The sequence below is a fragment of the Protopterus annectens genome, chromosome 1.part1 (assembly GCF_019279795.1).
Source record: "Protopterus annectens isolate FY-2018-M chromosome 1.part1, PAN1.0, whole genome shotgun sequence".
In the NCBI taxonomy this organism is placed as follows: domain Eukaryota; kingdom Metazoa; phylum Chordata; order Ceratodontiformes; family Protopteridae; genus Protopterus; species Protopterus annectens.
The window spans coordinates 14174249-14192656 of NC_056726.1; the positions used below are offsets into that span (position 1 = coordinate 14174249).

At 40.4% G+C, this 18408-nt stretch overlaps 1 protein-coding gene across 1 annotated transcript in view; it reads left to right on the forward strand.

The window, feature by feature from the left end:
- DOP1A (DOP1 leucine zipper like protein A) overlaps positions 1–14499 on the forward strand; it is a 2183138-nt gene extending 2168639 nt beyond the window's left edge. Inside the window, exon 38 of the mRNA XM_044073353.1 lies at positions 13765–14499. Within this exon, the coding sequence (XP_043929288.1) occupies positions 13765–14064 (300 nt within the window). The 3' untranslated portion in view covers positions 14065–14499. The remainder of the gene's footprint in view (positions 1–13764) is intronic.
- The last annotated feature ends 3909 nt before the right edge of the window (positions 14500–18408 follow it).

Sequence of the window (18408 nt, forward strand, 5' to 3'; positions counted from 1 at the left end):
TGGAGCTATCAATGTGTCTTGCTGAGACCATGTCAGCAGAGGACCTCAGAAAGGTATCTTCCCAGCTGGCTACTCTATCATCCATTGCCATTTCATCAATGAGGTTGATCTGTCATACAGCGGAGGGTACCTCAGGAGCAGCCAGTTCAGGCATAGCTGTAAGGAGACTTGCCTGGTTGAGGGTGTGCAATTTTGCATAACACTTTAAGGTGTCCTTTGTTAATAGCCCCTTCTATGGCTCCTTCTTGTTTGGGCAACAGTAAAAGAAATGCTTACCTGCAGCAAACAGGAAGGAAAGACATTGTCTGCAGTGGGAATCAAGTTTTCTACCCCTCAGAGGAGTTTTTTCAGAAACCAGCGAGGAGGGAAGAAAACCTGGTTTCAGAAATGTCAAAAGCCTTTTCAGGATCTGCATGAGAATACCTCCTCCAGAGGCAGAGGAGGATATTTCAACAGTAGACGTCACCTCAGAGGCAGAGTTGGTCTGTAGAATTAGGGTTTCAGTGACTCCTTCACTAACAGACCCTATCAGCACTCCTGAAGTGTTGGCTGACTGTCCGTCTTGGAGGCAGTCAAGAGACATGTTTTCCTGCACCTAGACACCTGGATGAACATTACAAACAATGCTCGGGTGCTGAGTATAATATCCAGAGGTTATTACATTCCCTTTCTCCTTCCACCTCTGAAAACCAGGAGGAGACTCCCTAACATTCCATCCAGTCAGAGGGAAGTCTGCAGCCGAAGAAGTTCAAAAGTTGCTACAAAAAAGTGTCATCCAAAAGGTCCAAACTGAGCAAGTAGAATTGGGAACTTACTTCAGCTTCTTTTTGGTACCAAAGAAAACAGAGGACCTAAGACCAGTTCTGGATCTAAACAGTCTGACTCTGTATGTAAAGAAGTCAAAGTCCCATATGGTTACAGTCCAGTCCATCCTGCCTCTTCTGCACAAGGACGATTGAATGTGCTCTATAAATCTCCAGGATGCGTACTATCATATCAAATAGACAGATGCTCCAGGAGACACCTGCGCTTTCAGCTAGGAGCCAATCACTACCAGTTCAGAGCACTGCCCTTTGGACTCACCACAGTCTCCCCACCCCTGGGTTTTCACCAAATGCATGGTAGTTGTAGCAATCTATTTGAGGCTCAAATGATTCCAGATGTTTCTCTATCTGGATGATTGGCTCATCACTGCCCCAACAAGGCATTAGCTTCTAAATGCCAGGGATTACTTGCTTCAGATATCCAAATCCCTGGGCATCGCAATAGATCTTGCCAAATTGAACTTGACTCCTGTACAGAAACAAGAATGCGTAGGAACTCAACTGAATAATATGAATCTAGTGGCTTATTTACCTCTTCATCACATCTCTGAGAAATTAAGTGTGGAACTTACTGTCTCTTCTATCCCCTCCTGCAAGATTAGTGTTACAGGCTCTTAGATCAATGTCAGCAGCCATTATTCTAGTTCCACTAGCAAGATTTTTTTTTATGCAAATCCTTCAGCGGACTTTGGCCGTACAGTGGTCTATTCTTTTCCAACCTCTATCTGTTCCTATGAAACTCACTCCAATTTACAAATGTCATATTTGATGGTGGATACAGTCAGATGACTTTTTCCGGGGCAGACTACCCCTCCCCTGCCACAGCTGCACTGACCGCAGACAGTTCCCAATTGGGGTGGGGAGCATTACAAGGGACAGATGCTCTAAGGCATGTGGTCCCCTTCAGAGACCAAGCTGCACATCAGTGTTCTCAAGATGAGAGCAGTCCTTCTAACATTGCTAAGCCATTCACAACATTCGTCCTCTGGGGACAGTTACTGTTCATACGGACAACAAGTCAGTAGTCTGGTACATCAACAAACAAGGAGGAACTGATTTATATCTGTTGTGCAGAGAGGCCATGAGGGTCTGGGAATGGGCTCTCTCTTCAGACCACTTCCTAATTGCAGCGCACATACTGGGGAAAACTAGTACACTGGCAGACAGACTCAGCAGATCCATGATTTTCAGCCAGCGAGGCCAGCCTTGCTGTGACCTTTTTGCCTTTCCCCTCAACAAGTGCAGCAAGCACTTTGCTCAGATCCCTCCCTCGGGGGGGGGGGGGGTCACAAAGGGATGCTGTGGTTCATGATTGGCCCCCAGGTCTCCTGTATGCTAATTCCCCCTCTTCCTTTGATCCTATTGTTCCTACAGAAAGCAAGCAGGCTAAAGAGCTCAGTCATACTCATTGCCCCCTTTTGGCCTCGACAGGTGTGGTTTCCCTTTCTTTGGTCATAACTCAGATATCCTCCATGTATACTGAAGCCCAATCAGAAACCTCTATCTCACCCCTCAGAATTCCAGCATCCCAATCTCCACACCCACAAGCTGACCCCATGGTTTCTCCAGTTCCAGTGATAGTAAGACAGTCCAGGCTTGCTTTCCCAATCCATAACATTGTTTTGATTTCCCAAAAGACTTCCAGTGTAAAGGTCTACAAAAGCAAATGGAAAAGATTTTCCATATGGGCGTCTAAAGAGAACATTGACCCTTTTTCAGTGCCTATTTCAGCCACCCTTCTCTTCCCCAGTACTCTTTTCAAAGACGGGGCTAGTTTTTCCACCAATAAACTTCAACTAGCTGTAATATCCAAAGTCCATGCTGGAAACAAATCTCTCTGTCAGCTTCCAGGTTATGTAAATCTTTATGAAAGGAATCTTCCTTCTCAGACCACCCATTAAAGATCCTACTCTCCCCTGGGATCTCATGTTACTTTTTCTGGGGTTGACTCAGAAACCCTTTGATCCAGTTAACAATTCCAATTTGAAGTTTCGTTTCTGGAAAACAATCTTTTTGGTAGCTATTATCTCAGCAAAAAGAATATCTATACTCCAGGCCCCATCAGCTAGGCCTCCTTACATCATTATCCATAAAGATAGAGTATCTTTACAAACCATTCCCTCTTTTATGCCTGAACTGGCACCGAGGCTAACATTAATCATTGCATACAGTTGCCAGTTTTCTTCACAAACTTTACCGATGAAGGCGAATGTATGCTGCATCTTCTTGATGTTGATAGACAATTACATTTCCATCTTCACAGAACCAAATCATACAGGAAGTCTGATCAGCTGTTTGTATCTTTTTCCTTTAACCACTTAGATCAAGTGGTTTCCAAAGTTACCTTGGCCAAATGGATTACTGATTGTATTTCTCTGATTTTTTTTTCTGTAAGTTTTGAAATTGCCTAGACCTCCTGGAGCCTTTTCCACCAGATCTACAGCTATTTCATCTGCCTTTTCCTCTAGAATTTTAATTTATATATGTGCTGCAGCCACGTGGTCAAAGTTTCATACCTTTGTTACACATTACATATTGGACATGTCTCCAAAAGCAGGGCTTCCTGTGGCTCGACAATGCCGGCAAATCCTTCCTTGAGGGCCTCCTAAGAGTTACGTAGCTCGGGACTCTGACCCTTCAGTGAGGATGAATGAAAAGGACAACATCAGATTTAGAAGTTATGTACTTATCATAACTTGGCATCTGTGTTGTCCATTTTCATTTTCTTCACCTTCCCTCCCAGCCATCCCCCGGCCTTGTCAATCCTAGAAAGATCTTTGAATGAGTTTTGGAACACTCATATTCCAGTTTTGAGCCTCTATTCCTTCTCTGCCTGTGCTGTTTTTATAATTCACTGGGTAATAAGGCAGCAAACCCGTTCAGAGGAGTTGGAGATGGTGTAGTGCATCATGAGTAGAGGTAGGAGCTCGGGACTACGATCCAAGTCTTGAATATGCAGCCAAGTAAGATTCGTAACCCATCACTGAGGAAAAATGCAAATGGATAACACAGATGTCAAGTTGTGATAAGTATATAACTTCGAATTTCCATGTAATATGCTCCTTCCCTTTAGTGAAGATCCCACATCCATTTCTTTTATCTCCTTTACAATATTCAGTAATTCAATTACAGTTGGTTTAGATTTTGATCTCCATTTTCTCAAAATTGCTTTTTTGGCAGCCAAGAGCATTAAATCTGTTAAGGCCTTAATGTGTCTAGACAATTCTGATCTTCTGTCCCAGCTCAAAAGAATCATTTCTGTAGTTATAGCCATTTGTTCCCCCAGTATTTCTGATAGAGTGTTCTGAAGAGAATTTTTAATATCTGCCAGCTTGTTACACACCCAGAAATCATGTTCCCAATTACCTCTCTTTTTCCCATGACACCTTCAGCATTTGTTATCCTACATGAGAATGCTTGGCTATAAAAATACTTCTACAATATAACTCCAAACAAAAATTGTAACATTTTTTTCATACTTGGGAGCTATACAGCTGTCCTGTCATTGTTCCTTTGTAAATTGCTTTTCCAGTCACTATTCCCGTTCTAGTCTAACCTTTACTGATTGATTCTTATAGTAACAGTGCAATATTTATATCATACTTACCATTTTTAGCAACAGCTTCTGTTCTAGACTCAAATTCTATTACAGCTGGCCTTTCACTTTTCACTCCCCTACCCCTTTCTTTTTGCCTGTATTCTTATATCAATCCCTTGTAGGGAAGGCAGTCTTTAACCTGCAGTACAAATTTCTGATTGGCCTCATCCCAGTTTATTACTTTTCCCTCACTAGTTATTTTCTTCCAATACTTTGGTTTCTTTGCCAGTTTTGTCTTGAAAATTCTAGCCCATTCTTGCCTCTTTTCTATACCCCTACTTGCAGTCATCCCTACTGACGAAATCTCCTTTCTCCATTCTCATGTTGGTTTAGCTCTTTACTTTGTGCTACTTAATAAATATACTATTCTGTATGATGGTAGCTGTCCTTCTTAAGGATCCACATCCAAAATCCTACTCTCTTTTTATTTCTTAAGCTTGCACCATTTCTTCATCCCTTTCCACTTTGATTTATAAACTTCTGCTTGTGTTATATAAAAGAGCATCAGCTGCATAGCTCTAAAATATCCCTTCAAATCAGGTGATCCTAAACCACATCATTCTGTGAAGAGGATCGCCTTATCCCACTTAATTCTTGCCCTCTTCCTCTCCCATACAAATTCCTTAATTTCTTTATTAATTATCATGCACAGCTTCTCATCTGCTTGATAAAAACATGCCTGAACTGTATATCAAACTAAAAGGACTACTTATCCATATCCACATTAAAGAGCTTCTAGTTTCTCAGTGCTTGTATTATTTTTAGTCTCTTCCTGCATATCCCTTAGCTGTTGTGTCCCCATAAATATGGTTGCTGAACCAATTCATGTGTGGGTACCTAGTTTACTGCAATAGTCGTCGTTTAATCTTTATTCATTTGAAATACAAAAAAGACTTGAAACCATCTCAAAATGTTTCACAACATGAAAATGTCATTTTCTGCATTTATCAAATACAAAATAATATCACCTGCAAGTAAAGCTAACTTTTCTTGATTACCTTGCCAGTTATAGCCTTGAATTTCTGAGTTCCTTATTTTCCTTGCCAGTGGCTCTAAATATAAAGCAAATGACAAAAGGGAAAGATGACACCACTGATTGGTTCCTCTGACTTTTCATATAGTCTACTAATTAATCCTTTCATGTCCTACTCATAAAATCCCAGCTGACTTTTGAATGCTTTCCTATCAATACCCACGAAAAACAGTGGTTTTCTTAAATTGTACTTCCCTCTAAATCATCATTGTTCTATTAATGTTGTCAGCTGTTTGCCTGCCATCAAGAAAACGAAATTGATCTATACCTAGCAGGAGCGGCCTTAGGTCAAGTGGCGCCCTAGGCAAAAGGGCTCCACGGTGCCCCCCACCACACTACCCGGTGCCCCCATCCTGGTCTACCTACACCAAATAAATACTTTAAAAGCACCCCTACCAGACAGGCCCCAAGGCGGCCGCCTAGTTGGCCTATGCCTAAGGCCGGCTATGATACCTAGCAATGTTGGCAACATCTTTGGCATTCTCTTCAATAGTATAGGCATAAGCATTTTATAATCTTGGTTTGAAATTTAAATGGGTCTATATCTAGCTGTGAAAGGTTTGGGTATTAAAGCCACGACAGCTTTCTTTCAAGATGTTGATGCTTCCTGTCATTTCAGAAAAACCTTTGAACAAAGCCTAGATCTTTATCACCTTCTTCCCTCCTAACTTCCAAACATCTACAAGAATGCCATCTGTTCCTGGTGACTTCCTTGTTGATTGATTGTACATCACTGTTTTAATCCTTTTTCCTCCTATCTTAACTATTAATTGCTGAGCCTCATCTTCCTCTCACTTTGACATAATTATGTCTTTCATAAGTATTTTCATGTGTGCCTTTTTCTTGATATCCGAAATACGTATAATACCTCTGTGTTATGTCTGGTTATTTTTCTTGTTATAGGCTCCGTAAGTTTGGCATCAACCCTTTCTACTTTCTGTTGCCTAAGTTGTTGTGTGTGTGTGTGTGTGTGTGTGTGTGTGTGTGTATATATATATATATATATATATATATATATATAAAATATATACATACAGTGCAATGAAAAAATATTTGCCCCCTTCCTTTCTTATTTCTTTGCATGTTTGTCAGACTTAAGTGTTTCAGATCATCAAACAAATGTAAATATTCGACAAAGATAACCCAAGTAAACACAAAATGCAGTTTTTAAGTGATGATTTCATTTATTATGGAAAAAAAAAAACTATCCAGACCTACATGGTTGTCTGTGAAAAAGTAATTGCCCCCCTTGTTAAATCATGAAGTAACTGTAGTTAATTACATTTTTGGGAAAGCTGAGTTCAATTTCACTAGCCAGACCCAGGTCTGATTACTGCCAAACCTGTTGAATCAAGAGATCACTTAAATAGAGCCTGTCAGACAAAGTGAAATAGGCCAAAAGATCCCAAAAAGGAAGACATCATGCTGCAATCTAAAGAAAATCCGGAACACATGAGAAACAAAGTAATTGACATCTATCAGTCTGGAAAAGGTTACAAACCCAATTCTAAAGCTTCGGGACCCCAGCAAACCACTGTGAGAGCCATTATCCACAAATGGAGAAAACATGGAATAGTGGTGAACCTTCGCAGGAGTGGCCGGCCTACAAAAATTACCCCAACAGCACAGTGACGACTCATCCAAGAGGTCACAAAAGAACCCAGAACAACATCTAGAGAACAGCAGGCCTCATTTGCCTCAGTTAAGGTCAGTGTTCATGACTCAACCATAAGAAAGAGACTGGGCAAAAATGGCATGCATGGCAGAGTTCCAAGGCAAAAACCACTTCTGACCAAAAAGAACATAAAGGCTTGTCTCACTTTTGCCAAAAAACATCTTGATGATCCCCAAAACTTTTGGGAAAATGTTCTGTGGACTGACGAAACAAAAGTGGTGTGCGTCCCATTACATCTGGCATAAAAGTAACAGCATTTCAAAAAAAGAACATCATGCCAGCAGTCAAACACGATGGTGGTAGTGTGATGGTGTGGGGCTGCTTTGCTGCTTCTGGATCTGGATGATTTGCTGTGATTGATGGAACCATGAATTCTGCTCTCTACCAAAAAATCCAGAAGGAGAATGTCCGTCAATCAGTTTGTGACCTCAAGCTGAAGCGCACTTGGGTTCTGCAGCAGGACAATGATCCAAAACACACCAGCAAGTCCACCTCTGAATGGCTTAAAAAAAACAAAATGAAGGTTTTGGAGTGGCCTAGTCAAAGTCCGGACTTTAATCCAATTGAGATGCTGTGGCATGACCTTAAAAAGGGCGGTTCATGCTCAGAAACCCTCCAATATGGCTGAATTAAAACAATTCTGCAAAGATGAGTGGGCCAAAATTCCTCAACAGTGATGTGAAAGACTCATTGCCAGTTATCGCAAACGCTTGATTGCAGTTGTTGCTGTTAAGGGTGGCACAACCAGTTACTAGGTTTAGGGGGCAATTACTTTTTGACATAGGGACATGTAGGTTTGGATAGTGTTTTTCCTTAATAAATAAAATCACTTAAAAGCTGTATTTTGTGTTTACTTGGGTTATCTTTGTCTAAAATTTATATTTGGTGATTTGAAACATTTAAGTGTGGCAAGCATGCAAAAAAATAAGAAATCAGGAAGGGGCAAATACTTTTCCATTGCACTGTGTGTGTGTGTGTGTGTGTGTGTGTGTGTGTGTGTGTGTGTGTGTGTGTGTGTGTGTGTGTAGATATATATATATATAGATATATATATATATATATATATATATATATATATATATATATATATATACATACATGGCTGTACTTGTAATCAGTGAATTAGCATAACATTGAGATCAAGGAGCAGAACATCAAATATAAAAAGTACAAAACACAGAAAACCCGTAACATCGCAGACCATATCGTCGAAAATCCTAATATAGTAATGCTCAAGACTTTAATTTTGAAACTGTCACTTTAACAACTTGTACATTGTACGTACCGAAAAGATGGCGGATGTTACGTTCAGTGCTCCTGGAATGTTATTTAACCTATACAGCACAGCCACTTCTCAAAAGGGTAAGAACATCTTAATTATTGACAAATATGTGTACAATCTGGAAAGAACAATCAGTACTAAGAAATACTGGTGTTGTAAATACACACATAGTGATAAATGCAAGAGCAGAGCTATAACGTTTTCACCATCTAATGGAGAGAAACTCTGCAAATCAGTTCCACGTATGCATACAGGTAACCTTCTAGAGGCCGATAGATATCTAATGTGCACAGAATTAAAACAAAAGGCTAAAATGTCCAGAGACACACCGTGTTTAATAGTACACAATATCATGGCATCTACCTCGTTAGATTGTTTCCAGCCTCCCAAACCTATGGCAACTAGTCGGTAGAATCTGAAGAAAAGAAACCAGACCAGCCAGTTTCCACTTAAAGACAGCACATCTGTAGAGAAATGTGTAATAGATACTGCATCTGAACTTACTGTGTTAAGTCTTCACAGCCATTAGTAATCTCTGCAATTTAAGTTGTGCAACAATATGGCTTATGGATGGCACATACTTTTGTAAAGGCATTATATGTAGACATCTGTATAGTATCCATGGTCTGGTGAAATACGGTGGTTACACCAAGTCTGTACTGCTGCAATTCTGTTTAATGTCAAAAAAGTCTCTGAAGTCGTACAATATTATGTATGTTTCAGTTGCTTACGAAACATCAGTATGAAACAAGTGTTAGTTGAATCTTGTGTGACTTTGAAGTAGCTACTTTAAAGAGTGTTCAACTGAACATCACTGAGATAACATCTAAGGAATGTTTTTTCATTTCGGCCAGAATATATGGCATAAGGTTCAAGCCCTAGGTTTATCTTCCTTATATAATAGCTCCCAATGGTTTCACATGACAGTAGAGTCTTGTTGCCCTAGCATTTTTTGAGAAGGGATGAATTGTTACCAGCCTTTAATGCTCTAAGGAGTGTTTTTCCAGTTGAAGGGAAAGATCCATTGAAATATTTGGTGATTGGTATTTACTGGGGAAAGCAAGAAAGTTTACTACAAGAAGCACATACTTTGCAAGACCAACACCGTTCCCTTTCAAGTTTTGGAACATTTCGGAGCTAAATGCATTATGTTTACCTAGGACACAAAACTCTGTAGAGGCCTGGCATAGGAGAATAAAATGCATTTTAGGCTGCTGGGAGACCAATTTATCAGTGCTAATTTCCACTCTGGCAAGAGAGCAAAATAGAGTTGAGGAACTCAGAGTGTGCAGGGCAGCAGGCTGTCCACCTTAAAAAAAAAAACAGAAATTGCTCTTGCGGCACTCACAGTTTGAGACAGTATTAAGAAGTAAGGCAAGCTACACTATGTTAAACTTTTTAGAAGCTATTGCTACCCTACTAAAGCTATAGGACTTGTATTTCATATCTGTGGGCATGGAATTATCATTTTTGCATAGAATAGGCACAGCAGTTATAGAGTTTGGATTTGTTGTATGAGACCGTGGATGTTTCGTGTTTTACAGAATTAGCACGGCAGTTATACTGCTTGTTTCTTTATTGGAGTACGGAATGTATATTTTTGCACAGGATCAACAAACAATTTCCAAAAGTATGAGGGATAAGAGGTGGTTTGATGTAAACGCACCTACACTCAAATTTTTTACAGTGCACAGGTGTAAGGAGTGGAACATAACGTCTGCTACTTTAAATTCGACATTCCGGTCTGTGACATTATGGGTTTTTGGTGTTTTGTATTTTTTATATTCAACGTTCTGCTCCTCAACGTCATGTATTTTCATTCTTTTGTAGTTTCGATGTTATGGTCTCGCTGTTTTCATAGTTCACATTTAACTGAAAACTTTTGGCGGGTGTAAAAAAAAATAACGAAATACACAAATGAGTGAATGCACAAGTGACTGAATACTCATTTCTTTAGTATGGGTAAATAAGAATGTGCAAGAAAATGAATGTTTGACTGAAAGGGTTACAGCGGTTAGTGTCTAAGTACAAGTGTTCATTGGTTAGGGTTAAATTAAGGATTAGGTAAGGGTCGGTGGAGGCACCGCCTTTGTGAAGTGGTACCACAGTTGCAGTGCGCCACTCCCTGGGTACGTATCCAGAGGTAAGACTTTGATTAAACAGCTGTCCTAGCTGTGGGTTTAATTCCTCATTGAGTTCATGGAGCACACAGCCGGGGACACCATCAGGTCCCATGGATGCTGTGTTTTTTGCTTTGGAGAGAGCAGTTCTCACTTGGGCCCTGGAGGCCACAAAAGTTCCTCACCAAAAGGATAAAGGGTCTCAAAAATCTGTCCTATGCTGCCCGACTGAAAGAACTCCAGCTCTATTCAGTCGCTTACCGCTTGCTCAGAGGTGACCTTTGCCTAACATACAAGGCCATATCAAACCCAGATTTGATGAATATGCTTCACCTCAAAAAATCTAGATCCATCAGAGCCACAAGGGCGGGAGACTTAAACCTTGACACGGCTATTAATAGGACGTGCTGGAGGGATAGATTCATCACCCAAAGACTCCCTATGCTGTGGAACAAAATCCCTGTACATGTGAGGCAGAGCACCTCGCTGGCCTTGTTCAAGAGAAATCTTGACCAATGGATGGGAGATCGCAGATATACCCCAGGGATTACCTCAGTGTCACTGCTCGACAGAGGCACAGCAAAATAATGGGTATAGTTCCCCATACTAAAGGGGTGGCATAAGCCACAAAACGATGGGCTAGGCTTGTAAATGCCCTCGGGCAGATAGCCTAGTATGAACCTATGAACCTATGAATACATTTACTGTTTTATTTGTTTGGAGTTATATTTGTTCTTTGTCATTTTGCCTCATGTAGTGGTATTGTTAGGGAAAGAAATTTTAGTAATATAATGTGTAAGACTAGGGGGTGGGATTAAGGTTAACCAAAACTCATCTTCTTCACTCCTTTCTGTGCAAGAGGTGTGTGGCTTTAGTCCCTTGGGTCTGTAGTAGTACAAAAATATAATCCCAGTACAAGACAAATAAGCCCCCATTTGTTGCAGCATCAACTGTCTCCCACTAGAGTTTCCATTAGAACTAACAGAGGTGATTGAACCCTTAAGGAAGAGTTCCACCCGAGAGACTTGCTTTACCACGTGGAAGCATACTTTTCATCTTAACTGAAGAATTCTGGGCAAAGAGTCAGTTTTTAATTATTACTGTAATTCATATAACAAGTTAATAGAACATTAGGTTTTGCATCAACGTGCATTTCTCTAAATATTAATAAGAATGAAATGTTAATGTCTGGCATCACTTGCTGTAATTATTAGTAATTTACCAGAAAATAAAAATTTAAACCAAAGTATAAAAAGGTAAGACAAACAAAGCAATTAGTAAAAATTACAAGAAAAACCTAGCCAAGCTAGAGTTTTCACTGTGCGATACCTTAAACCAACTGTAATAGAGACCCCTGGGATATATGCAAATGACTCCTTAAGGACATCAATTGTTTCAGCTATATGACTTTTGAATGTCCATGACTTTTTCTTTTTAAGTCTTTGTGGGCACATTCAGGCCAATAAAGCCAAACCCCCACTAGCTATGGACATGCATGTTTCAGCCTTCTTATGACCTTGTCAGCACAGCATAAGTGGACTGTTGGCTATACTTTAGAAACACAGGATCTTTACACCCAGCTAAAAATAAAAAAATTGGTAAAAATATGAGACAAAATCTGTAACATTCTGTGAAATCATGGACATTTTAAGGGCATGAGTGAAAGATATTCTCCATCTGGGAAAGAGGGTGAATTGTGCTGTCTCAGCTGGTTATCTTTTTCAAGATTCTGTTTGACACAGCTCCTAATTGTTCCATTGTCACGGTACATGTTTCTGCTATTTCACTGCATCAGCGTCTTGCATGTGGCAGAAGTGTGTCTAGTTGCCAGCTTTAGGTGGTTTCTTAAGGGATTACTACATCATTCCTACCTTTCTTGACCCTCACATCCTTCTTGAAAGCTTAGAACTTCATAAGCTCACCCATTCTCCATTTGAACAAGCTAGGTTAGTGGATCAGAAGTTTGTTTTTTTGAGGACACTATTCTTGCTGGCCATGACCTCTGTCCATGAAATCTCAGTGCTCCAGGCCCTTATTTGGAGACCATTTAATGATTCACAAAGATTGAGTATATCCAAGTGTTGTCCCTCATATCCTCTTGGAACGGGCACAAACTATTCTTAAACTAATCCATTTAGTACCCCCTTCTTTTTTCTGGGACCTTTGTACTCTTTATGCACATAATCAGCTCAGGATGTACATAAGAAGAGTGCATGAATTTAGGAATACAGACCAGTTGTTTGTATCCATTGCTCTGGATACTCTGAGTGTAAAAAAAAAGGTAGAGGGTGGGTATGACTGTGCAAACCATATCCAAGTAGACTGCTTACTGCGCTGCCTTTTATCACCAAGCTGCAATCATTTAGCAATTGCTGTCAAAGACTTCTTTCTTTGTTTCAAGAATGTTTCCACAGGGTGTATTTGTGGCATGGACACTTGCTTATCAAGTCTTTCCCTTACAGTGCATTATTGCATGGAGTAGAATTCCAGGACTCGTGCCTCCTGTTACTTCGGGATGTAGCATTCTGAGCCTTTGCATTCAGGACTTCTTCCCTCTTCTGTTTCACAGGGATGTTTATAATGTTTTACCCAACAGTTACCCACTGCATAGGACCATTGAAGTTACATATGTGATATGTTCTTGCAATCATGTTTGATTTATGAGAAGGCCTGCTGCAATGGATGATTATTTACTGTACTGCCTTGCCCCATGTTTGAACAGCCTTGATAACCAGTACCTGAGGATGGACTTTCCCATAAATTGATTTTTGAGTATAATTTTATATTTTTATTTTATGTATTTCATGTGTGCTCACTGAGTACATTGGGATTAAACTGGAGATGACAGGATCCATGTGTACTATTATTGTCTACTGCATGACATCATGATGTACACTGTGGGTGGTGCACATTACCTGGTGATGGAGTTCGGACTATGAAGCCAGCTGCATAGCTTGGGAATACTAGGAGAGAAAAGCCAGTCACTTACCCATTGCAGAGTGCCTTGTCACACATTAGTTGATATGATCATATGTTGTTTGAGTGATTACCTCACACAACAGAGCAGTATATTTAGAGGAGTTTTGCACACTAAGGAATTTTTTTGATTAATTTTGTGAACAAACCTGTTAGTGCAGTTATGGCAATGTTGTATTTAAATTTGCTAAATAATGTGTGTGTTTCATTCATTTGCTGAAACAAATCTAATTTATGCCTTTATTTTCATGTACAGAAAAGCCAAGAAGATGACAGCTCAGGGAGAACTTTAGCCTGGGAGCCAGGTCACTTACTGTTAACTGTGTACTCTGTGCGCAGCATCGAGCAGCTGCTGCCATTCTTCAATGTACTCAGCCAGATATTTAACAGTAAGGTTACCAGCAGATCTGCTGGGTACTCAGGGAGCCCTGTCCTGTACCCCAGCTCATTCCAGTCCAAGGACATTAAAACAGAGAGTCAGAAAACTTTCTGGAGCAAAGCCAGGCAGAAAATAGAAGAAACAGTGGAAAAAGACTTTTTGGAAGGCATTAAATAATACCACAAATTGCTACTGATGTATGCAGCACACAGTGGTAATCACTGTCACCAGAGTCTAGAGCAGTGTCCAGTTAAAAAGTGCCACTCAGTCACTGCAGTTTTTGTCAAGTCCTACATTGTTATAAATAAAAAGGTGCACTAATACAAATGCTGCTGGTTACTGCTTTACATTGACTGAAAAATTGTTAATTTTGCAAGCTGTACATTTGTTTTTTTTTTACTTTGTAATTAATAAGGTTCAGGTTGTAAATATTTAATTCAGGTTGTAAGTATTTACTTATAATTGCTTTATTTGTACAATAAAAAAGAAATTGTGGTGCGGCAGCTGACTGAATTTTTATGTATTGTTGACACACATTGATTAAGGAGTCTGATATGTACATCATTGTATTATTCAATTTTCATTGTCTCTTGCAATAAAAAATAGGAATCAGTTGTCTTTATTTCTTCAGTGTTTTTGAAGCTTTGGCCAACTTCTTTATTTAAAAAATATATTCTATTCTGTTTAATCCACAAGGATTTGGGTCACTGTCTGATTTTTTTTTTCTTTTTTTTTAATATTTAAGCTTATTAACTGGAGATGAGTTATGCTTTTCCTTTGCTCAGATGTATAATAAATTAATTTGATGTTGGAGTCAAAAAAGACACTGTAAGGCAGTATTTGTATTAATCAGCATTGTTGAGCTGCATGAGTGTTGGTTTTCCAGCTTTTTCTTTACTTAGTTTATATGTTTTCATCTCCAGTAAAGAAGCTTACCCAGATTTTCATGCTTCTTGTGGTTCACCATTTTTTGACTTGCAGAAGCAAAACTGTTCTGTACCTCTCTCCCCACTCCACCTCCCTCCTGCCAAGCTCAGATCAGTGCAGTACCTCTAATGAAAATGAGCTTGCCACTGATGATAATCATCTACCTCTCCATTTCTACTGACTACCAGTTTAAAGCACAAAACATTGATTTACTTTGTTGTAACAGTTCAGGATCAAGCAAGCTGATTGCCTGACTCTTCTTTGTATTGCCTGGATATTTGAAGCAAAAACAGTTTCTTGCTTTTTTTTCTGTTCCATTGTTCTTTTTGTCTGTGTAGCTGCCATCAAGCCTCTCTCATCTGGACTTCAGCCAATTCAGTCCTTTATGGTGGAGTATCCCCAAAATCAGAGAGGTGAAAGCTATCCAGAGTGACAGTCATTAAGGCAATCATGAGGGCTACTTTCTTGCTTGCTGGCATCCCATCTGTAAAAACATTTGAATGGCTCAATCCCAAATCTGGATTGCAGAACAAGCTGCCCAGATCTTTGGGGGGACCCACAATACACTCATCATCCAAGCGTCCACAGTAGTGCACTTGCTAATGAGAGCTTAACCAGATGGTGGTTAGGTGAGGTGAAAGACTGTCCCCAGAATACCTATGTAGTGCCACCTTTTCTTAAGGGATTGTGGTGACCTGCTCCACCCTTCCCTCTGACAGGATGGAAACTTTCATCCTCCCCTGCCACCTGCGTCATGTCCTAGAACTGCAAAACTGTTTGCCTGTGCCATGGCTAGAGCTTTATCCCTCTATGCCATCAAAGCTAATCAAACATTTTTTTTTCTTTTTTTGCAATATTTTGTCATCAGGCTTATTGGTAATGTATTACAGTTAAAAAAAACATCACAAGGAGTAAAAAAAGATAAACTTGGTGCACAGAAGCACAGATGTTCAATTATTCATTTTCTGTTATAAAGAGTAGTGAAAAAGTTCAACCTTTTGCATATGTAGGCATTTTTATATTCTGTAACTGTGTGCCTAGTGGTGGTGCAGATGAGACTGCAACCAAGAAGTGTGAATTTCAAGTTTATATAGTGTTGGTGCCTGTTAGACTCAAGTTGCAAGGCAGTACTGTGCTAAATGTGATCCAGCTGCTGCTGTGTCAGCAGAAGAACAGATGCACTGCAGACAGACACATCCAGGGATACAGACCCAAAGCAGTTCCTTTGCTGGCCATATGGTAGGAGACCTTATCACACACCTGTGAGTAGTCAGAGTGCTTCTTCTGTTATAGGTTCATAGGTTGGTACTAGGCTATCAGCCCTAGGGCCTATACAAGCCTAGCCATAACAATTCCTTGGATATTTCTTCCCACAATATTTACTTCCCTGGACCCCTATCTAGCAGTGCGACTGACATGATCCCCGGGGTGAATTTCCTATCTCCCATCCAATCATCAAGGTTCCTTTTGAAGAGGGCCAAGGAGGCGCTCTGCTTGACATGTATGGGCAGTCTATTCCAGAATATGGGGAGTCTGTGGGTCAGGAACCTATCCCTCCAGCATGTTTTGTTCATTGTGATGGCAAGGTTGGGATCCCTGGAACATGTGGCTCTGAGGGATTGGGATTTCTTTAAGTGGAGCATGTTTGACAGCTCAGGGTTTAACATGGCCTTGTATGTTAAGCAGGGATTGCCTCTGAGTAGACAATATGCCACAGAGTATAGCTGGAGTTTTTTTTAGATGGTCAGCATAGGGCATCTGCTTTAAGCCTGGGATTCTTTTAGTGAGGTATTTCTGCAGCCTTTCCAACTGTTGCAGATGTCTTGTGAGGTACATACTAAACAGGGCATTGTACTCTATAATGGGTCTAATGAGGGATGAGTACAGTGGGACAATGGCCTACTTTTTTTTGGATGAAAAACCCTTAGTGATGAGGTGTGCCACATAGAAGGATTTCATGACTGTTATGGCGATGTTATCGACGGTGAGACCACTGTCCACCTGTGTCCCTAAGTCTGTCATCACACTTTCGGTGTTTAGTGTACTGCCACCTATGTGGTAATTCATGGGTACATGTTTTTTCCCAAAGGGGATCATTATACATTTCTTGGCATTAAGCTTGAGCCCATGGCTCTGGCACCAAGCATCTGTTTCTGTAAGGCCCTTTTGTAGAATATCCACATCATTTGGAGATTCAGTAATGGCTCCCAGTTTGCCGTCATCTGTGAATTTTGTTAGCCAGAGTCCCTTAGTGTTGGCCTGTACTTCAGAGAAGTATATGCCAAACAAGAGCGGTCCCAGGACTGAACCCTGAGGTACTCCACTTGTCACTTGTCTGGAGCTGGATTTGGAGTCGGCTACTTTTACATTCTGAGTTCTGTCAGTAAGCCAGCTGGCAACCCATTGAGTGACGTAGGGATTTATGCCCAGCTTAGCAAGTTTATCTATGATTCCAGAGTGGGGGATGGTGTTGAAGGCCTTACCCTCATCCACAGCTCTGGAGACTGATTCAAAGAAGTCAATCAGGTTCAGGAGACAAGATCGGCCCTTCACAAACCCAAACTGGGTGGGGTCCAGTGCTTGAAGGTTGCCAATGTCTTTGTTTATAAGTTCCATGATAATGCATTCCATGCCCTTGCAGATCAGGCTCGTCAGATTGATGGGATGGTAGTTCCCGGGATCCAAGGTGGATCCCCCCTTGTGGAGTGGGATAACTGTAGCTGTGCATCATTCAGTGGGCATGAAGCCTGAGGTGTGGCTATGATTAAACATGACACTTAGGTGAGGTGCCAGTTCATTTTATAGTTCATGTAGTACACAGCCCGGGATGTCATCTGGTCCCATGGATTACGTGAAGGGGCTAGTAGTTAAACTGAATAACTGCTGCACACAGCTACGTACAGTGCTGCCAGTCTTTTTAGTTTGGGGCAGTGATCTTAGCAAGGATATTCTGTTTACAGTCTGTAATCATTTAGGCTGCAAGAATTGTTCTATGCACATGAAAAAGTATTTGATTGTATTCTGTTGAGTTCACTTAATTCCACTACAGGTTGCTTGCACTTTCAGAATTATTCCTTGGCAGCCTTTTGCTTACTGACAACATTATGTTCCGTGGAACCTTGAGTAAATGAGTATATCTTCATCACTGGTATTGACATTACCCCCCCCCCTTTTTCCCATGTTGTTCATGGGATTGTGGTCACACCTCAACAGTGGCCATCACCTAGAGCCAATGTTCACACTGCCAGGTGGCCTCTTACTACATGATTTGTTAATATTTTGAGCCCATATTTCATTTGGATCATCTGTGGTTTCTACCTCATGTGCTATGTCATTGTGTAGTTTTTGTCAAAAATGTAATTATGCTCATTAACTGTAAATTCTCATTTTAAAATTCAGTAATGCAGTGATACATTAGTCTTGTTGACTTGAACCTTTAAAATAAGCATTCTGAATGTTTTATTCAGACATATTACTGCCATCATTATAAATGTGTGTTTACCATGATGGACAGTTCCTTGTAACTTAACTAAAGTTTAAAACTTTTATACCAGCTTTGCAGAATGCCATCTACAGGGCCATGCATTATTAATA